Here is a 23,650-nt window from a genome sequence, read left to right on the forward strand (position 1 = left end):
AGGAGTTTAGTATTCGAATCATAAACAAGGGAAATTTTTTTGAATTTTCGTACGGATTAATGCTTTCTTAAAATTATAATAGCTCTGCTCCCGTGGGTCGTAGAAAGCTAAATTTTTTTTTGAATTGTAGATAATTTAAAGGACTACAATAATATTTTACTTTCTTAGCCAATACTCGCACCGTTTGCAAAATAATAAGGCAAGAGTTTGCTAAACAAAAAAACGACTTTGACTTAATATTACTTATTTTTTATTTGTTTCAACAAAAAGATTGTGCACTAAATTGATAGAAAATGTTGTAACGAACAATTCATTGCTTTATTTTTTGCCGTAGGACATTCTGAAGTCGAGTTATTCCCAAAAAACGATATTTTTGGGTGTTTTCGCACCGGTTTTGCATGCGTTCATTTATCAATAGCTCGGGCATCTTTGGTGATAAAGAGCTCATTTTTTCTGTAAAATGCAGGACATGAACAGGGCTACAAAATAGGTTAGAGAAATGTCAATCATGATATAAGCTTTTTTCGAAATAATGACAAAAATGTGTTTTTTAACAACAGGAATTTGACTTTAAATGGCTGCCATTTTATAGTTACTCACTCAAATACAATGAAATTACATACAACGATAGAAAATATTATAAGGAAGAGAATGTATGTTTATTTTTTGGTCTACGATAATCTGGAGCAAAGATATTAGCTTAGAAGTAAAATATCCCAAAAAATGCATTTTTGTGAATAACTCCGCTAAAAAGAATGATCAGGTGGTGAGAAATTGGGTTTAAGCCTTTTAAATATACCCCCATCGATCCATGAAATAAAAACAGACAGTGCCTCTCATCGCAAGGTCAAATGACGCTTTGACTGGAGTACTATTTAAACAAGATTAAATAACTATATCCGTTTATATAATACAATGATTGTCCTGTGTTTTAAATTAAACGTTTGTCAAATCAATTGTCACTTTCATTGTCTATTTCATTATTATCCATATTGTTAGTAGTCATTAATATATACATTCTACAATACGATATACCTACCTTCCTACAATCTCTTTGTATTGCAGCTACATTGAGTTTCATTTCATCTTGTTCGTTTTCCAATTGAATGCATCCTTTGAAATCGAACATTATTGACTGCATATATTCATGTAACGCCACCCATCTTTTCCAGCAAAGAATAAAAAAACAAAAAATATTCTGAGGGGGTGGGTGGTTTCAACAGAGCTTTTTGATACCATTTAGTTGCACACGAAACATTTTAATTGCAAATAAAAAAAAATCAAGTAAAAATTTCATTGCATGCAAAACACAAAGCAAGAAAAAAGAAACACACATGCACATGAACACTTATTTATACATGCGAGGGTGTCAAATGAAAAGCTAGGTGTATACATATGAAACAAACGAAAAAAAAAAATAACCAAGAGTGACAAACAACTGACAGGAAAAAAGGATTTTAATTGCGTTTCCAGTTGCACACATGAAAGCTTTTATGAATACCTTATTAGCCATTATTGTCTGTCAGTGTCTCTCATTGATGCATGGAGCACGATACATCAGCTCAGCTCAGAACTGTACTGTATAGTGCGACATGGGAGTCGATACCTAGATAAACAAATTACGTTGTCTTTGGGGTGTGTATATGCAACTTGACGTACAATATATCGTGTTACCTATACCTCCTCTTCTGGTAAAATTGTACGGAATGGTGCGGTATGCGCTACCTATACACTGCTTCATTGGCTGCTCTTGATTGCTAATTGTGTGACATCGTATAATTTATCCTTGACACGCTTTCTGAACAAGGGGACACAGCCACAGCAGTAGATGTAGGTACTCATATAAAGCAACAACAACAACAACAACTCATACATTTATAACAACTCAAATATTCATTTTGATTTCTCTATAAACGTCATAATTTCATATTCTTTTTGTATGTTTTTTTTTTTGTTGTTTGTTTTTCTCTCAAATCCTTGTAGGTATACCTACATTATATGAATAAATCATTCATAAAAAGTACTTTTTCGAGGTCCTTGTTATTTTACTCGTATGTCTACACGATTTGTTTTTGTATATAGCGGTATAATCCTTGCTCATATACAAAAGCTTAATCAGTGATCACTTTAATTTTCTTAAGAAGGATAATTTTAATGCCAAAGGATTAGATGCAATTAGAGTGTCTTTATTATTTTTTGAGGTTTTATAAGTGTGATGAAAAACACACACAGATACATAAAAATAAATATGCAATCATAAAGTTGGCACTGAAAACAGGGATTATGTTTGCCATCACAGTGGAATTTTGAAAGAAATTTAAAAAAGACAAGCACAAATTAGGGTGCTTGTATTAAGTTACCTACATTTAAATTAACATTGACAATTTTTATATGACACCTAATAATGTTAATAACCATAATTGACAAAAAATAAATAAATTACTGTTGGTTTTATCTTATCATTATCATCGTGTTATGAATCATTTCTGAAAGCCCTCAAAGAAATTCGCCTTTGATAGAGAACTGTCTGCACAAAACGACGAAAAAAAAAACAAATTAAAGATTAATACCAAATAGTTATTTGAAACGAACCTTTTAGTTTATCGAAATTTTTAGGTAAATTTAACATGATCACTTGTTGAAGCAGCAGAATTTTCATGTTAATTTAACATTTATTTATTTTAAATTTTAATGGTAAAAAATAATATGATCTAGGTAAAAGCTTAGACACAAAAACATTTCCTCTGCAACTGCCCAGCTCTTTCATAAATCTATTAATCAAGCCTTTAGGGCTCCGTTCCTAGACCACTTAAGCGACCTCTATAATTTAAGACCAAATTCTTTTCAACCGACTTCCAAAAAGGAGGAGGTTATCCTTATCAATTCGTTTGTATTTTTTTTTTTTTATGTTTGTTACCTCATAACTTTGGACTGGATGAACCAATTTTGATAATTCTTTTTGTATTCAATTTTATTCAATTTTGACTATAGGAGAAAACCATATATCCAAGTTTCGGTCAATAGAATTCGTTTTTGTTTTTTTTTATGAAATAACGGCTATAAGGACATAAGCGACCGATATTCAGATAAACCCTTTTGAACAAGATACTTTCGACAAAAATAAAAAAGTTTTGAACTCTTTCCTTATAGTTTTTATAGATTCAGTAGATGATTTATGCATCATATATCGCACAACACTCTAAGACCCCTAAGCCCTGTGTTATCATAATTTGACCTGACCCCTCTCCTCCCGCACCCCCTCATTTTGTATTTGCTCATACGATAGTGAAATAGCAAACAATAAAAATTTTGTTCTTTACCTTTAAACCGCCATTTTGGATTCCAAATTTTTTCAAATATCTTCGTTCTCGTTAGAAATAAATTAGAAGACAAAAATGTTAACGTACAAAAAATAAGGCATTTTAAATGAAGATTAAATCCCATCTGCTTAAAACAATTATATTTCATATTACAATAAATGGAAACCGTTAAAATTTTAAAAGATTTCTCATCTATTTTATGTTCATACTAATTGATATTAAAAGACTGTTAAAGTTTTCCGATAAAAGTACAAAATTCGACCCTAATAATAATGATTATAATCAGTTACATTTTTAACGAATTGTCTACTATTTAATTTACTCGTCAGAATACTGAAAGAACTAATTTATCTAAAAAAGTGTAATATTAAGCTATTGAACATGTTGTTTTAATAGGATCCCTCCTAAAAAAAAGCGATTTAAATAAATTCAAACAGAAAACTTATTGAAGTTAAATGAAAGTCCACTTTTAATAAATATGTCTTCGCATAAATGAACCTGTTTTAAAATGAAAAGCTTTTCTTCTTAAATTAAATGCATTATTTTTAATTAAAATATTCAAGAAATTAAGAAGATTTGTCCGCTTAATTTAAGATGGAAGTCTTCTTTGAAAAAAAAAAATGCAGAAGTCTTCTAAATTTAATACCTACAGACTGTTTTAAGCATGAATTTTTTTCTGTGTGTATTTAATTAAATATTCTCTATTTTATGTAAAAAAAAAAAAAAAAATATTTCGATATTATTGATTAATAATAAAAAATTACAGATCAACAAAGTTGAACAAAATTAATTTTTGTACTCTATTTTGTGTACATTGTACATTTTTTTTCTAGCACCAAACTAAACTGAGATAATTGCCAAAAAATAAAAGTTCACAATTTCAAAAAATCATTATTCATTGAATGAAAAAATGTAAAAAAAAAGTCTTAGATTGTTCATTCATGATAACTTAAACCTAAAATGCCTTTCTCGTTAAAGCTTTTTTTGATCATTTCTGTTCTCTTAAAATCGTCCTTTACCACTAAAATTTTATCTTTTTGATTCTTAAGATTATTATCTTACTAAATCTGCCTTATTTAAAAAAAAAAAGAAAATATTAAAACACATTTATGTCCTTGCACTAAATCCACCTGAAAAATGTCTTAAGTGTCATGGGACACATACAACACGTACCTATACCAATCAGGTTTAGAATCTTAAGATAGTAGGTACCTATATACATTATGTATCTACAACCTCATTTGTTCACTATTTCTTTTTTTTTTATATTTTATTCCAACCAAATGAACCCATTGCTCCAAATTGAAGTCAGTTATTTTCACTTAGCCTTTGACACAGGGGCAAGCAGCATCACCACCCTTATATCTTAGTACCGTCCTCATCGTCGTCGTTGGTCTTCAGGAGAAAACAATTTAAGCCAAATGCCGCACAAATTCAGAATGAAATCAAAATAAAATCTGGTCTTGCTAAACTTAACCCCAAGATTGTGTTTTATTTGTTGCTTTGCTTCCCTCCTCCAAAAAAAAAAAACAGAGACCAAAAGAATGTGTAATAGGTATAGCAGGGTACAAAAAAAAAAAAAATGAAATATAATATCTCCACAATCCCTTGCCGCACTCTCTTAAAACGAGGGAAAAAATTGAAAAAGAAATACGAAAAAAGCACAGGGGAAAAAGCAAAAGAATTCAACATTCCCTTGTGGAATTTGGGTCATGAATTATGACATCTGTTGCTGAAACATTCGTAAACCATCGTAGTAGTAGAAAAAAATGAAAACCTTAAGCCAAACCCTCCTCCAAATTTTCTGGGCAATTCATTAATTTTATTCTCCATAAAGTTCAGATTTATACTTCCATTTTCGAGCAGATTCTAAATTCTCAACACACATTTTGTTTTTTGTTCTTTGGAAAATAGAATTTCAATTAACCTTTGAGGCATACAAACATACATACAACATTCCCTAATGTCCTTAAATTTCAAATTCTGGTATTTTCTAATAAACAATCCTTTAATAACTTTTTTTTTTTTTGTTTTTTTTTTTTTTCACTTCTAGCAACTATTCAGATCACAAAATCCTGGTTTAGCAGCAGCAACAAATGCAGCAGCTGTTGCTGCAGCGGCTGCGGCTGCTTCATCGGGGGCGCCCGGAGCACCAAATGGCACACCAATGCAACCGCAACCAATGCCTATGCCATCACAGCAATTTTTGGCCGCACAACAAAATGCTTATGCGGCGCAACAAGCCGCCCCCTATGTTATAAATCCAGGACAGGATGCTACGCCGTATATGGGTCTGATAGCGGCACAAATGCCACAATATTATGGAGTTGCACCGTGGGGCATGTATCCGGGCAATCTAATACCACAGCAAGGATCACAGCCACGAAGGCCTTTAACTCCATCCCAACAAGGTGCTGAAAATCAATCTTATCAGGTATGTTTTCCAAACTAAATATTCTTTTATCCTCAAAAAACAAAATGTACAAAGTGTGAGAAAAAAAATGTAAAGAATTTAAATTTATGTAAATTTTGTAAAAAAAAAAAAAAAAAAAAATGTGCTTTAGGACTAACTTATTAATCCGCGCGTAAAACGAGCACAAAGAGAAAGATTTAATAGTTGCTGCTAGAATTCGATTAATCGATGTGATGATCCTTCTTCCATTTAATTAATTCTTGCGGAGTTTCGCAAGTTAATGAAAACAGTTTTCAACATTATATCTCTCGTATATTAGCAACGACACATTGCTTACCATATTTTAATTAAACTAACTTGGGCTGACCTACAAAATCTAATCCATTCAACACTCTTCTTCAACCTCATACTCTGGAAAGTTAGTACTGATGACTGCCAACGATAGCGGCTGGTTTGGAATATAGGGTTGAATGGTAGCGGCGGCGTGTGTATCTATTTGCACTCAATGGAAATTGATTTTTATTCATTTCCTCATCGGATGGCTTTCATTTTGTAATCCATTTGTTAAATTAGAAAGAAGAACAGCAAAATAAAAACCAACAAACTAAATGGAAATAGTTACAACACCTTTAGCGCTAAAGCTTTGGTTGGATACACCTATTTTTATTAAGATTGAAAAACTTTGCGACAGACATAGTGAGCAGGGTTGGATTTACTGTTGTTAAAGAAAGGTACTAATCTGAAACTAGGGAAAAATTTGTTTTAAGTACGTTCACTTCGCTATGACAATGTAACAAATCACAGTGATATAAATCACAGTGATTAATATCACAGTAATATAAATCACAAGGCCACAAATCCCAGTAATGCAATTCACAGTGATTCAAATCACAGTGATAACAAATCACAGTGAAAAGAAATTTAGAAACAGTTTGAGCTTCTGGAATTGCAACTTTTCATTCGGAATCATAATTTCTCTAACTTTTATTAAAGTAAAAGAAAAGTTCGTGGGCATTAACTGGGCCCCGAAAAAAAAAACAACTTGATAGTAACAACACTTGATAGTAACTTATTGATGTAATCCGTCACCACCACAGTACAGAGAACGCATGCATTCTTTTTGGTGTGCAGTCAGCTGTTGCTGATTAAGGTGTTGCAATTTTTGTGTAACAATACTCTGATTGTTTTTTCGCTAAGTTTATATTAATTTTCTGATTGAACAACTTTTTGGCACAAAAAGTTATTCATTTATACGGAAAAAGTGTTAACGTGTTAATAGATTACTATTATGTAACATGACAGAAAAAAACATTCAGAAACATTTTTAAATGAACAAAGTTCTTGTAGTTTTAATTTCATGATTGACTGTTAATTTATTACTTCATTAGTTTTTGAGTACAACTTATTATTCTTTGTTTCCACTGAATGGGTTTTAAGAAAATTAAGATAATGATTTTTTGCAAATTTCTAGTGAAAAAGTTTGTATTTTTTTTTTTTTTAAGTTTTGTAAATGAATATTATTACCTAATTAATTAATTATAAAAAAGCAGATTTCTATGTAACTTTAATGTTTGTCTCTCTCAGTTCACATTCATGATTTGCAAGTAGGTTTCAAGGTTTTCGAATCAGGTACAAGTCCTTTAAATCTAATTCATTTTCGTTCTCATGCGAAGTGTTTGTTCAATCGTTAGAAAAAAAAACATATCCGCTTAAAAACCTATATTTTGAATTCTTTCCGTGGGATCACAGCCAAAATTTTCTAATTCAAGATTTCTATTTAAATGTGAATTAACTAATTGATTACTTCAAGCATTCGATTTTCGAAGGTGAATTTTTATTGCGAAAGGGTGAATTTGGTTTGCAAATCACTGAATTACACTCTACAAATTGTGAACTCTTGTTTTCCTTTTTTAGGTTAAGTCCTAAATTTTTTTATGTAAAAATATCTCAATAATTTTTTTTCGTATGAAAAAGCTCCTCAAAGTTATTTTGTTTTTTTTTTTTTTTTTTGTGAGTATTTTTCATTGAGGAGGTATTTGACGGAATCCATTTATCGATCAAAGTACAAATTTTCTACTTAAAAAAAAAATGAGAAAAAACATGAAAATAAACCTAAAACCTTTTATTTTATTCACACGAAATGCCATTTATATTCTACTACAAAACAAACCCCTTTTGGCGCGACAATCAAAACATACAAATCACATCCCATTATTGCCAGAAACATGCAATGTAATTTTAAAGAACTTTCTTATCGATAACAACAAAATCTAAACACAGTGATATTTTTTGTGTTTATTTTCAACAACTCGGAGGGAGAAATAAAAATCGATAAATATTCACATGTGTCACCGATTTTTCAATTCTAAAAGCAACATTTAATCGCGTTTGTTTTATAAATAGTATATATATATTTTTTTTTGTACATTTTAATAACTTTGTGCATATATAAAAAAAAAAAACAGAATAAATACATACATTGATTTTGTATATAAATTTATAAATAAAAATTCGAAACTTTTATATCTTTTTCTTTTCGTTCCATCTTTGTTCCCTCATTTTAAAATGCTTTCTCACACTTCAAAAAAAAACTATAAAATACTAAAAAACAAATATAAAATGTCACATCATCATCCTTATCCTATATCATAATCCTCCGACTACGTGTAAAACAGGTTATACCAGCATTTTTTGACCAGAGTGGTTCACTTGTGATGGGACCACGAACAACTACACCAATGCGCCTTGTTAGCCCAGCACCAGTGCTAGTACCACCAGGTGCCGCAAGAGCTGGACCACCTCCACCACAAGGTCCACCACAATTATATCCACCGCAACCACAGGCCGCTCAACAGAATCTCTATTCACAACAAAATGGTTCAAATGTTGGAGGTAAGCAACAACAAATTCAAAATTTAAATTTTTTTGTATAGTTTTATTTATTTATTTTTTTTTTTTTTATGTAAAAAAAAAGTATTTTTTGTTTGTTCTTTCGTTAAGATTGAATTTTCATAAAGTTAACATAACTCATTTTTGTATACATGAATATAATATTTATTTGCATGAAGCTTTATCAAGAAGATATTTTTTGTAAAAAGAAAACAAATTTTAATTGATCGATTGTTATAGGAATGATTTCAAGTCATCATTGAAGGACCAAGATTTGTAGGCCCAACAAAAATGTTGAACCAATTTTTTGTTAATTTGTGTATGACCCTTATGACATTTTGTCTTTCAATGTCACAAAATCTTAAGAATAGATGTAACGGGTGTGACGTTAGAAAACCGATTCAGTCTGCTTCGGTTACTTTAAAACCCGTATTTTAGAAAAGAAGAGGATTTCTTTTTCAATATGAAAGAATATTTTAATTCTTCTTTAGTAAGAATATATATTTGAAGGAAATTTTAAAAAACCGTGTTTTTATAACAATTCAAATATTGTATAAAAAAACGCATTTATACAATAAAGAAAAAATCAAAAAATTCATATCTCAAATATTTAAGTAATAAATAGACACAATAAATTATTTATTAGTTTCAGAATCAAAGTAAACAACAAAATAATTGACTCGAGATTTTTTTGAGATTTTTGATAAAAGTGTTATTTTTTTCCATATTTTACTCAAAAACTTCTCATTTTTTTTTAAATTTCAATAAAAAAACAACGCAAATACAAAGGATAACATGTGAAAACATTTTTGAAAAAGCTTAAAACCACTTGACGTTTTAGACTATCATGCAAAAAAAAAAACATTTTTCTCAAGAGTACAGTAGACAAAGCCTCAAAGAGTACCAATGCCAAGAATAAGTTCTTCTGCAAAACTTGATAGAAAAAAAATTAATTGCATAACTGGGTCGCACATACTTGCTCTTATAATAAAAGTTTCTTAAAATTGAAACAATTTTTGAAAATTCATTCAATTTTGTTTATGAACCCTAAACATGCACGTATAGCAAAAGTACGAGTTAGTACGGCTCCCGGAAATTACGCCAGATTTTTTTTTTTTGAAAAAACGCCAGAATATTTCTTTTGGTCAAAATTTGAAAAAACACCAGAAAATAGTTTGGAAAAAAAGGCAGAAATATTGGAAATTGTGCCAGACAGCTATGGAAAAAGAAGCGGAAAATGAAATGGAAATTAGGCCAGAAAATAAAACATTCATTCTGGCTTAATTTCCACATTTCATTTTGGAAAACGAGTCTGAAAATTAATAAAATCTGGTTTATTTTCCATTTTCCATTTTGGAAAAAAGGCCAGAAAAGTTTTTGTTTTTTTAATTCTAAGACAAAATTATAAAAAACCTTTATTTGTACTGCATTTTGAGACAGTAAATTAACGCCCCAAAAAGTCATAAAAACTCAAAAAGGGTGACCGGGCAAATTGACTTGACATTCGGATTCAGTGGGTTCGAAAACATATAGAAAGATAGGTCTGGTCCCTGGTATACATGACACTTTTTTTTTTGTTCCGGTGTAATTAAGCATATGAAAAGTAATTAGCGATGTTACGAAAACTAAATTTAATTATTTTAGTATTTTTTTCTGTCTCTTTTTCCAAAACAATTCTAATTAGTAATTTCTTATGGCGTAATTTCCGGGAGCCGTTAATACATGTGACTCGATGGCACACTTTATTTAGTTATGATTTATCTTTGCTTTTCAGTAGTTGAAAATGATTTTATCTATCACTCAATTTAAAAAAAAAAGACATAAAACAATTATTAAAAAATCAATCAAGTCTTATGATGGTCTGGTCATATAATACTAATTAGACACTTAAAAGTTTAAGATAACAAAACAAACAAAAAAAAAAGTAAATGCTTATAACTAGTTTCAAATATTAAAACAATTTTTTTGACATAACTTATCTTATCTATGAAAAGGTCTTGAGTATAAGTACATAATGCACTATAGCTTTGAAAAATCAAAACAACCAATAAAATTCAGATAATAAGTTAAATAATTCTGACATTCCACTGCCAATCACAATCTTCTTGAAAACATGCTGATATTGTGATATAAATTGACAACTTTATTTCCAATCAATACCAGACTTTTCGGTAGTTTCAAAATCTTCTATGTGATAGCTTCCATTTATTGCTGACAATCCCTTAAAAACGTTTCCTTGTTTATCAAACTTCAAACATGTAAAATTTCCCACTTTGTCAATATATCAACTCAATCAAATATTAATACTTTTTCAACCTAAAAAAGACGATACTAAAATCACAAAAGTCACCATGGTGTATACGCAACTTTTTTTTTGTTGCTTCCTTTTTAAACTCAAATTGTTATAATTATCATTTTAGCTAATATGACAAACTACCTATACAATTTATGCGTACTTAATGGTTGTTAAACATAATTTTCTATCCATCATGCAATTTTTTTAAATTGAAGAAAGTTCCATACTCATAAGCATTATGCACAGTTTAACCAGCAACCAAGGCTTTGCAAAACTACCACATTAGGTACACATCCCATAAAAGCACTATTAAATACATATATTTATGTATGTATGTAATTTCTGTGAATCCACTTTTTCGGTTCAGTGACAGCGCATCGACTTATGCACTTTCTTCCATGCTCACATGACTTTACAAGTAGAAATAGCTTTACCTGTACGATAATTGCTATTCGTAGATTACTTTAAAAAAAAAACTTCACTATTTTAGTTGGATTTCGACGAAAAACTCTTCCGTTTCTACTTGGCTGAACAACACCCATCTATTTAAAAAAAAAACTTTGTTCCCTTGCGAAATTTTACGGCAAACATTTCTCTGGTTAAAACTAAAGCGTGCAATTTTCTTGTATTTCCCGAATCATTAAAGCCATTTTAATTTCGTAAAAAAATGATTTCCCAAAAAACACATTGCAAACCTTTTTAAGATCGCAAAACATCGATATCGTACACATCACGATATCGTTTCATCGTCGTCATAGGTAGTCTCATCATCGATTGTATCACACCTCGCTATATACCGTCGATTGGGGTATCGATTGTAATTAATTTGCTTGCATTAACCTCGTTTTGATTTATCGCTCTTTATTATCTGCATAGAACCGTGCGCTTATTTTGTTTGGTGGTGCGGCGAAGCGGCGGCGATGACTATAAACGCGATATAAACGCGCGATTGTAATTTGTGATTGTGCATAATTAATTGAGCTCTCTTCAGTGCTCCTGCCTGCCTCTGTGTATGTGTGTCTACTTATTGCCAAATCCCAGCAATATTGTGTGTGCAACAATTCAGTTGCAGGCAGGCAAGCTCTGCACTGACTAAAGCTATACTACTACAACGACTATATGGCTAAGTGCAATCGAAATGCATTCCACGGAATCCCTTAATTACAATCGTGCAATGTTGATAATTTAAATTTCATTGCAAACTATAAAATTCTTCGATTGATTGATGAAACAAAAACCGCATCGAACATCAGTTTCAGCGTTCGAAAAATGTTTTTGGTTGCCCCGCAAATTGAAAGAAGAACAAACAAAACAAAATTTTAAAATAAAAAAAAAAAACAGATTTTAAACAACGACAAAAAAAAATTGTAGATATGTATGGCTGCTCTTTTCAATCAGCAATGGAATGCACCAAGCTCATTTTGAATCTCTGACAAAAGCTCTGTGTGTGTGTGATGGTGGCAAATAGAGGCATTTTGTATTTCATGATAAGGGATGTGATTAAAATTCATACAACCCCTTATAAACAGGGTGTTGTTATGATAACTGCTGATAATTATGGAAATAGCGAAAAAAATCAGAGAAATACTTAATCGGTTTTCTTTGAAAATCTGTCTAACAATTAAAATTTTCCTTGCAAATAGGTACAATAACTTTATATAATTCTTTTCGAGATTTTTGTTATTTTTTTCCAGTAGATAGATCTTTTAAAGTTTTAATTAAAACACAAAAAAGAAAAAACTCGAGTATTTTTGAACTGAAATCTCTATATTGTGAATGAAGTTTTTTTTAAATCAAACAAATAACCTTGTATTTCGCTTATCCACACCCAACCACCACTTTGGGGTTTGTTTTTCTTTTTTAATTAAATTTCAAGTCTTTACCCAAAGGTATTACACTGTTTTATTAAAAATTGTATATGTACCTGCGATAAACTTTAATATTTCAATCTTCTCACTTTGATGTGTAAAACTTGAGATTAAAAGGATGAGCATGCAACTTTATACAGACAAAACTTTTCTTTTGTTGCATATTGAGTATTTTTTTAAAGCGTCCTATATGAGCTTTACATCAAGAAGATTAAGAGCCAAAAAACGTATAGTTCTTGTATTTATATTGCATATAAAGCTTAGTGCATTTTTATATATTTAAGATAATTGATACTGGAGGTCTTCTTTTACCACTGTTTTTCCTCTGAATTGTGATCTTCTTCAAGTTTTTCGTATGTTCCAATTGGATTGAATTTATCACAGTAAAGGCCAAATCGTTTATGCTAACATAGCTTGCAATCAAGTTTCCAAATACCTGTCCTAAAAAACAATAGAATGTGGTACCTAACTTATTATTTGTCAGTAGTAATTAAGAATTTTGCTGTAACAGTAACTAATTTTTTATAGCAACTATTGCTTTTTTTAACAAGTAGCCATTCTTCAACAAAAGCTACAGATTCCTTAAGGGGTTATACCTAGTTGTAATTTTGAAAAAAATCAAATTTAGAAACTGTGTTTTCAAAGTCGGTGAGCAAAATTTCTCCGAAACGGCTGGATTGATCGGCTTGCAATTTTTACACAATTTTCTTAGATACTTTTATCAGGTAATGAACGAAGGAATAAGGTTTTTGACTCTTCACAAAAAATCCATAAAAAAGAACGTTTTTTTCGCACTTACAACTAGATATAACTCCTTAATAGAAGCTACCAATTTTTAGGAAGTAGCTAACGGTTTTTTAAAATTACAATTGTTTAGAGTCTGCTATTAATTCTGTTAGCTACTAACTCTTTAATTCTTAAGAAAGTACTACCGATATCTCTGCATAACTACCTATGAACTACCGATTCTTTAATCAGAACTATTTTGAGATTCACGTGGATTTTTTTCCACCCGAAATATTTTTGTTTGCCCGCAATTTATAGAGCTATTGTAAGTTTCACCCGAAGGGAATTATCATTTCTAGCTAAACTGATTTCTTGTTCTTCACCAAAATTGAAATGACAAAAATACGAGGAATTTTCGTGACGTGAACAATTTTTCACCCGAAAATCATATTAGGGGAAAAGTGAAATTCAACTTTTCCGGGTAAAATATTGTTCACGTGAAATTCCCAATAAGATTGAATAACAGTTCAGACTTTTTGAAAACAGAACAGAAAATTATTGTTATAAGTAACACTTACCGATTATTTAACAGTAACCATTTGTTTTTATTAGCCGCTATCCACTTTTTCGTACGTGTAGATTTTTTTTTCTTTTCTCTTTCTTATTTATTGTCTCAGCCAATATGAATTACAAAATAAATATTTGAAACCGAATGCCTCTGTTTGTATCACAAAATTCTTTCAAGAAAACTAAAAAAAAAAATACAGAAATAGCAACTTGTAGGAACAGCAACATCAACAGTTACAAGTGTCTAAATAATTGTTCAACATAGATTGTTCCTATCAAAATTTGTGTTCACCTCAAAGCTAACTTCCTTTAAAATCAAGTAAATTTCTGCAGGCGTTCAAGTTCAAGTACTAAATTGCCTTTGTTACTTATTCTTTAAGTATTCAAAAATTTGATCATTAATTAATTTTAATTAAGAATCGATTATCGATCGAATTATGTCGACTTAATTCTGTTCGTCCAAACAAAGAAATCAACATTATATCCTAAAGCACTTCCTTGTGCAACACAAGCTCAAAATTCGTTGTTATGTAGCATCACTAGATCAGTAGGTAAGCCTAAAAAGCAGTTGGTAACCCAATTATGACATTTACAATGTCTGTAGCTTCATGCAAATGTACCCAAGATAGTTCAAAATAAAAAAAAAACATAATGAAAAACTGAAAACTGGTCCTAGAGCACTAGCTTGTGGAACACCAGTTTAAAATTTCAGAGTTTTCTCCCTTAAATTGGTTAAAGTGCAAAATCTGACTTGAAAAACTCTACAATAATAAACGTTATTCATTCCAAAACATCCTGTTTTCAGTATGATAAAATCCTTTCACATTTTTAATTTTATTTTTTTGTTCGCTGTCCTGTTCTGAATTCAGGGTGCTCATTGTTGTGCAGTTTAAATAATTGAAATGTTCAATGCATATATGCGAACTCACATGCTTATATTGCCTATATGCATTTCACATTACAAATTAAATATTTAAGCCATTTCGATTGAAATTATTTTTGTTTTTTTATGTTCTTTTTTTTTTTTGTTGTTTGGAATACCCAAACTAAAAATCAGGGATTCCAAATATATAGAAGGAATTCAGTGTGATGTGTCAACGTTGTGGAAAATTTCTGGCTGAATTTTGGAATGGACAATATTTTTGACATCACAGCATGAAGTATATTATTTGTGTTGTGTATGCAAGAGAATTTTCATTGCGAGTAAATATATAAAAATTTACTCATGAAGTTTTGAAATTCATACATTGGATTTTTTTTTTGTTTGTGATTTTGAATTTTATAAAGTTTATTTATGTTTTTACCTCTCACATTTTTGTGTGGAAATATTTAAACGCAAAGCAGAGTTATTTTTGGTTTTAAATGTTGACAAGTTTATTAACATTTATTTGTTTGATTTGTGAATAGCCTTGCGTGTCTGAGAGTATTTATAGGTACAAACCAGAAAGAAATAGAATGAAAAGAAAATAGTAATTTAGAGCAATGAAGCCTTCAAAAGTTCAATTGAAATGTCTGCAAATCGTTAGAATTTGATTTCAACACAATTTTCCAACACTTTCATACATCATTAATTTACGGAGTGATATAAAATATTCTTAAAAAGTTTTTGACTTGAAGAAACCCATTTGAAAAAAATATCAAGTTGATGATACTTCTGAACCGGGCATTTCATAATAAATCTACAAATAAAGAGGTAGATAGCTTGTCAAATATTTTAATTTAAAGGTGCGGGTAATAAGGCCTAGCTAGCGGAGATTTGTAGTAAAATAAAAATTATTTATCCAACGAATTAATAGTTAAAAGCAATTGTAAAAACATTGAGAACAGTCCTTGTCGGTAGGCTTTAATATACTATGTTAGGGTAATAAGGCCATAAACTTTGAAATAAAAAAATTATAATGCCTATACAAATCTACATTCCCAGGAGTGCCTTCTGTCTTTTTGTGTTAGTTGAACCATTTTAAGTTACTTATTTTAAAATTAAACCTTGCTAAAGCCTGCCACCTATGGCCTTATTACCCGCACCAACCTTATTTTGTATACTTTTTATAAATATTTCAATCGTTCCAGCACAATCGATCAATTTAATAGTTAAATAAATAATATGTAAAATTTAAATCATTTAACAAATATCATTTAATTAATGTTTATATAGATTTTCATTATGCATAATTCATATTAAATATTAAGTTTAATTTTAACATTTAATTTATTTATTTTTAAATCATTTTAATGTTGTGTATAACCAATTGAAATAATTTTACTTTTAAGGTGGCGGGTTATTCGCACCCCAAGCATTTAGCGGAGGTCTTGGTACCTTGGGGAGCCCCGCACAGCCTACAGGTATATAAATAAAATCATTTATTATAATAACTTTCATTTAAGCTTTATAAAATCAATTTATTATTTGTTTTTTTTTTTGTGTAACATAATTTTTTGCTTTATTCATTCTACAAAATTGGGTACCATTCATGATTTACAATTCTCAATAGTATATTATTATTTTTTTTTTTTGGTTTACAGAGTAAATAGTCAAATAAATACAAAATTCTAAAGTAAATAATACAATTTTAATAAATAAACAGTTTCTTTTTTACGTTTTTGTTCATATCAAGTGCATATATCCTGTGACGTTTCTTCCAGCTTTGCGGCTTCATTTAAAGTCAAAAGACTATTCAACATTTTATGATGTCCTTTTTTTCCCTCTTTCGTTTTCTCTTCTTTCCCATTTGTCTTGCTGTTAATAATTGTAATTGCAAATTATGTCGCGTGGTTGTACAGTACACCACCCTGTGTTCAAGCACTTTAAACAACAACAACACAAACGAAAGAAGAAATAAAAAAATTATCCTGTTTATTTGTCTGTAAATTATGTGGGTGGGTGTATGTTGGTGTATATTTGCTCTTCATTTCCTATGAAATCCTGTTCGTCCTTCCGCTGACCTGGTTTGTCATTTATTATTCATGTAATCATTACATTAAGTAAGTAAAAAGTCACTTTATATTGCGCTATAAGGACATCAACAGCACGATGTGTCTTCAAATAGTCCTTTAGGTTTATTTTTTTTTTTTTTTGTATTCGTATTAAAAGAAATATACCAGCTTCGTTGGTCGTTATGTTAAATTCAAGTCTCTCTACACTTTGTTTGGTGTCTGAAGAGTTTTCCTCGTTTTCTATAATATACATACCAATACCCTTTGATAAAGTCATGTGAAATAATAATAATGGCATGTGTGTCTTTTTCAATTGAAATTACATTATTATCATAGAAGACTTTTGATTCAAAAAATTTAACCATATGATTAGAGGGAGATTTGATCTCCTAAAAGCTTAAGCATGTGTATTGTGCATTCATTTTTTTATGCCTGTATTTGCGTTCATAAGTGCGGGTAATAAGGCCCATTTCACACTAAGTTAAAAAAAATTTAGAATCATTTTAGCCAAAATATGCTAAACTTGCAAATTTTATTGAAGCAGATCGAGAGATATATGTAGGTATGTTTAGACTTTTTTTTTCCTTTAACCATGTTAGAACAAACAAATCCATCGTTACGGGTGTGACACTTTTCATAACTTTGTTAAATGTTTAACCCATTCTTCAATATCAATTTGAATACTGGCAGGATGTTCCTACTAAAAATATACACAATTAATTCGAAATATACTTGATTTTGTTTCAATACCCCATTAAAAATTGTGTTGCGGACGTGACCTTACATAAAATCTAATTTTCGAATAGATAAACAAACGAGTATTACCATAAATTACAAACAAACATGATGAAAAATTATCAAATTAATTGTTTGCGTTAAGAGTGTGAAAAATAAATGTTACGGGTGTGACATTTGATATTGTTTCTTAAGTTTTTCGTATGAATTCAAATCATTTAGGTTTATTACGATAAATTATTTAAATGTCAATGCATTTGATTTGAAAAATCATTAGGTACGCCTTATCTTTAGAAACACAAGTAACCTAAAATCCTTTAAAAGCCTGGTACCTATTAGAAATGTTATTTAACTGATTTTTTTTCTTTTTTGTAAAAGTTTTAAAAATTGATCACAAATTACAACTTCAGGCTTGTATTTCAACAAAAACAAAAAACTTTTCAACTCATTGAAATCAGATTACATTAAAATGTTTTTTGAAAAATTGAAAAAGTTTCTTACAAAACCCACTGGCGCGGCAGCACTTTGTAAATATAAATTAGTCCTTCACTTAAACATTGATTGATTTATTTCTAATTCCCTTAGAAGATATCTATCCTTCATACATATATGTACATACACGTATGTATGTTTAGATAAATTCCACATAAATTTAATATTTAAAATTCTTCTCCTAAAGCTTATATAATATACACAAAAGTGTATTCATGCGTATGCCACCACATACTCACAAAACATTTCTGAATAAATCGTTTTTTAATCAAAAATATAAAAAAAAAAAAAAACATTTTCAATACAAAATTATGTCAAGCTCGGATTTTTATTTTCCTTCATCAAACCAAAATGAAAAAAAAAAAAAAACTTGTATAAGTCTGAGTCGCCACAAAGGCAATTTTAAATAAATAATTCAACTGTGTATCCTGCTGGAAACAATATAAAATTGATTACCAAGGACACAAACCAGTCAGCTCCCCTTGACACTTTAACAAGAAAAACATTTTAATAATTTTCAATCAGTAATAAAAAAAAAAAAACTGAAAATACCTCCCTTCTGATTGATTAATCATCATCAAGTTCAGCATCTGCCGAAGTGAGATTCTATGTGCAAAAAAAAAAATCTCACACATAAAAGCAAATTGTCAACCCCCAAAGGAGTCAACCCACCCCCACAGCCATCAACATAGTCCACCCAATCCAACAACAACATACGTACAAACACACTCACAAATCTCTTTTATTCTTTCATACCAATCTCAATTCTTAGGATGTTTGCCAACAACTCCTCTCCCTGTCTGGAAGATTGATTGATTGATGTAGTCGAACCTTGACAAAGTGCCTCCCACACTTTTATAGAAATTTATTATGCTGGCTTAATTCGACTTCAATAAAAAAAAAGTAGAAAAAGAAAAAAAAAATACACATAAAACTAAAACCATCCTCGAACCTTTAACAACGTGACTGATAGATAAATAACAGTAAAGTTGAATGGTGACGCATACCTTATTAAGGATAATACCCCTGATCAGCAATTTCTATGGATATTTTAAAAAATATTTGCTCATTATGTACCCAGTGTGTCCTGATGAGTTCTCTTCTGGGATTTTTTTGGGATGATCTAATTTATTCAATACAATACTATACAAAATAAAATGCACGACTGGGTCGCACGAACTTGCTCTTAGAGTTCAAGTTGCTTAAATTTTTAAGACTTTTGATATAGAAATTTAGAAAATGTAGGTACCTTCTATATGGGTACAGAAAAAAAAAAATAAAAAAAAAAATTAAATTGAATTATATTAAGATGCATTTTTAGAAAAAAAATTTTCAAAATCGTTAGAGCCGTTTTTTAAAAAACTAATTTTTTATAAATAATTTTTTGGAAAAAAAGTTTTAAAATAATACTGGTATGCCATTTTGTAGAAATCACTGATCAACATCTTAATACAAAATTTCAAAAAAATTCAATGTCCCGTTTTCAAAAATTTGATTTTTCAAAAAAAAATTTTCAAAATTTTTTTAAAAATCCAAAAATTATTTTTTTCAAAATTTTATTTTTGGCTTATATTTAAATTATATAAATGCTTCTTAACAAAAAGTTTCGTTGAAATCGAATAAGAGGTTTCGGAGATAATCGGATTTGAAAAAAACGGTTCTATGGCAGGTACCGTTAATAATGATTCTCAAAAAAAATTTTTTTCATTGAAAGATAGACCTTAGCTTTAAACTAACATTTGAATTTTTTAAACAAAATCGTTGGAGCCGTTTTCGAGATATTTCAATTTTACTAAAATCGGTATATGACAAGTACAGTTATTTTTGGTCCAAAAAAATTAATTCCAAAAACCCCTCTGGAGAGTCGCCAAATAACGCTACATACCAAGTTTGACATTAATCGGTCCATCCGTTTTTGCCGTAGCTCCTTATACAGACAGACAGACAGACAGACAGACAGACAGACAGACGGACTTCCGGGACCCACTTTTTTGGCATTGTCTACCATCGTAATGTCATGGAAAAATGTTATCTCAACTTTTTTTTTTTGTACGAATGCATAACTTGATATATAGTACCTATATCGCAAGTAAAAAAGGACACCTCCTTGTGCTCATCTCACTGTTGAATTAAGTAATTAAATTAATTGCAAACAAATCAGTACCACCCATAGTTTGAAAGAGGGTGACATTGAATTAAAATCTGAAGTCTATAATGGGTGGGTGAATGTTGAGTGAATAGTGGATTGGATGGTGCAAAATTTGTGCGCATGGAATACCACTTTTTTTTTTAATCCGAAACAGATAATATCAATGGAAATAATTCCACGGTGTCGCTTTTAATGCGGAATTTAATGTGAATAAAAAAAAGAACTGAAAGCAAATTGCCATCTCAAAGGCACAGCATGACATCGAAAGATATCTCACAGTTGAAATATTTTTCAATATAATGGTATATGGTGTATTTCTATGGTTTTATGTGTTGACATTTTTTTATTTGTATTTAATGAGAAAGTAGAACAGCCATTTATGGTGCCAACTTGTCGGAATGAATGATATAAATAAATCACGGGAACTAAAAGCTTACTTGAACGGAATTATGACAATTTGAAAAGTTAAAAATATCCTCAGTAATTTGCTTCAAATGCATTCAAATTGAATAATTCCTTGCCTTTTTTTAAGCTTCAAACCAATTCGAGAAAAGGTCTTAAATGAATGATATTCTTGTATGCTTGCTTTACACATATTCATTAAAATAAAACTTTAAATTAAATGGAATTGATAATAATTTTATAATTTTTTCCTTGAATCAATGTCATTTTCCATTTTATTTTTGAAGGTAGATAGGTACCTACTTATTAGTTTTGTGACAGAAAATAGGATGTGAAGTCCTCAGTTCAATTCCGAGTAAAATAATTCCTCTTGATATAATTTTCTCTCAGAAAATATTATTCCCACTTCACATTGGCATTTGTGCGAAAGTACCTACATTCTTACCGTGTGGTTCAATCAATAAGGAAAACCTCTTTCGTCATCATTAAATACAGTCAAACCTTGATAACTCAAACTAAAAATATTGCAAAAAAAAATTTTGCCATTAAAACTCAAATACACTTGATTCCCTCTAAATCGAATTTTCCTCTTTCTTTGTTTACCATTTTTGATGAAGACGTTTGCAGAAAAAAGATTACCTACATTTATTGATTCCTCTTACTCGAATTTCCTTCTAACTCGAATTTTCGTGTCCCTTGAAATTTTTAGCTCTGCGGTTTTTTTTCAAGACTCGAAAGAGTTTTAATCATGTGTTTTTACTCATCTACCAGACAGCCTCTTCAGTATTAAAAAAAGCTGTTCCTTTTCTATCTAACAAAAAGAAAAACTTCAGAGAGCAACATTTATAACTTTCATTCTAGAGTTCCATTCAAAAGAAGCAGTTTGGAACAAGAAATTTCTTTCTTAAAATCAATTTGTATTTTTCATTTCCCAAAAGTCTTTTGAACAGACTTACTCTCCACCATGCATTAAAATGAATGTTTAATTGGTAATTAAATTATGTTTCTTTTACAAGACATTACAAATGTAATATTTTGTTGTTGAATATTGACCACAACTCTAATATATAACCCATATAAAACCGATCCGTACATATCATTTTCATCGATCATGACCTGCGTCGAAGATCCAACCTATATCCTACTTCATCCTTAAATGCTGTATACCTACCTAACCTATACCAAACCGCACATTATCTTCTATTGTCTAAGTCTTCGTTAATTTGTATTTACAATGAAAAAAGGTCCTTCTTATGTTCAAAGTCGGACTCACATCTGGAAGATCAAGACATATAAACCATTTGCAACCCTTTTCACACTTCATTTACATAGAAATATTATATTTTCTGGCGTCATTTTTACCAAAACATGCACCTGCGTACATATCATAAATCAAATCTTTAACAAAATAGAAGACGAGACGGTCACAGTGGCGCCAATTTTGTTCTAATTTGTATGGGCATAAGTGTGTGTGTTTATTGCAAACAATGTATACTAACAGCGTTGCCGTCCAGAAAAATATTTTTTTTTTAACAAAAATAAAATACAGGGTAATAATATTTAAGGACTCGCCAAACAAAGATCATTTTTCTCACCATGTTGAGATTTCTTTTGCAAGATTATATGGACGCACGCAACACACTGTCTAACCACTACTAAAATTCAATGTTTTACGTTCTATCAGAACGCGACAGTAATAATGTTAGGTGAAATAACCCTTCCAAGAAGTAAAATAATCACAATAATGTTTTACCTACAAGGCTTTAAGAGGTATAATTTATACAACACAGAATGATAAAGAAAACATAATTTTCTGACAAATTTAACAAAATGTGAAGCAATCAGCCCCGATAAATAATTCAGATATGAAATTCTTCCCACATTGATTTTTTTTTTTTTCATTTGGAATAAAAATATCTTGCCACTTTGGCAACGCGTACTAATGATATTGCATCAAATAATGCAAATATGAAATTTTTCCCATATTGATTTTGTTTTATTTAATAAAAATATCGTTCCACGATGCTTTTCGATGAATCAAAAGTTCGAATTCCAGGCTCGATCTCAAAGCTGGATCTGATCGAACTAAATTACCAATCAATCTAGGTATCTGAATATCCGATTAATTAAATTCAATCTTCCTATCTCATTCGAAAACTCATGTAAGTGCAAGCATTCTGAAATTTTTAATCAATCTCTTACTGTGTACGCTCTGACCTCTCCGATTAATGGGGTTTTCGATTGGTAAAAAAGTCAATTTATTTTTTGATATGAATCTGAATCCGATGTCGTGATCAGTTGAGTGGAGTTGAAAAAAAAAATAAAAATACATTTTTTTGACAGATTTAGATCAAAAAATAAATTAATTTTTCTACCAATCGAAAACTCCATTATTTAAGAAACCAACTCAGGCACTGAGTTGTCACAAATCGCGAGTTTATCTCTTCAAATCAATAAACATAAATAGATTTTTACATCATCTCTGTTAATTTGGCCTGAGCTTACTGATAGCTCACCATTCTACACGCTTTTAAAAAGAAAAAAGACTAATAACAGATGCGATTGTCCAAAATAAACGATGTAGAGAGCTTAATAACTCATTTCAACCTCTAACTAAAATATGAGCTTTATTCATATTTCTGCTAAAAGAAGTTCTTCCGAGCCACACTCTGAACGTGGTTAACTTAGAGCATACAACAAAATTCTAATAAATGTACCTACCTTAATCTGGAAGAATTTACAAAAATAACAAATTTCCATTAGATCTACAGATAGCCCGAAAGCATATTCGAGAGTAGGACAAATCTGGGAAGAGAAATTGCGTTCTTGATTTCAATTCAGAATCCAGAGAAGGCTATT

The 23,650-nt window shown here is 30.1% G+C and overlaps 1 protein-coding gene across 4 annotated transcripts in view; it reads left to right on the forward strand.

Annotated features, from left to right (window-relative positions):
• LOC129913331 (maternal protein pumilio) overlaps positions 1 to 23,650 on the forward strand; it is a 464,853-nt gene that overhangs the window by 436,490 nt on the left and 4,713 nt on the right. For 3 of the 4 annotated variants that reach the window (XM_055991941.1, XM_055991942.1, XM_055991944.1), the window contains 3 exons: positions 5,374 to 5,754; positions 8,409 to 8,625; positions 16,351 to 16,422. In XM_055991941.1, the coding sequence (XP_055847916.1) occupies positions 5,374 to 5,754; positions 8,409 to 8,625; positions 16,351 to 16,422 (670 nt within the window). The remainder of the gene's footprint in view (positions 1 to 5,373; positions 5,755 to 8,408; positions 8,626 to 16,350; positions 16,423 to 23,650) is intronic. The other variant, XM_055991943.1, reaches the window with a different exon arrangement.

This window comes from Episyrphus balteatus, chromosome 3 (genome assembly GCF_945859705.1).
Source record: "Episyrphus balteatus chromosome 3, idEpiBalt1.1, whole genome shotgun sequence".
NCBI classification, from domain to species: domain Eukaryota; kingdom Metazoa; phylum Arthropoda; class Insecta; order Diptera; family Syrphidae; genus Episyrphus; species Episyrphus balteatus.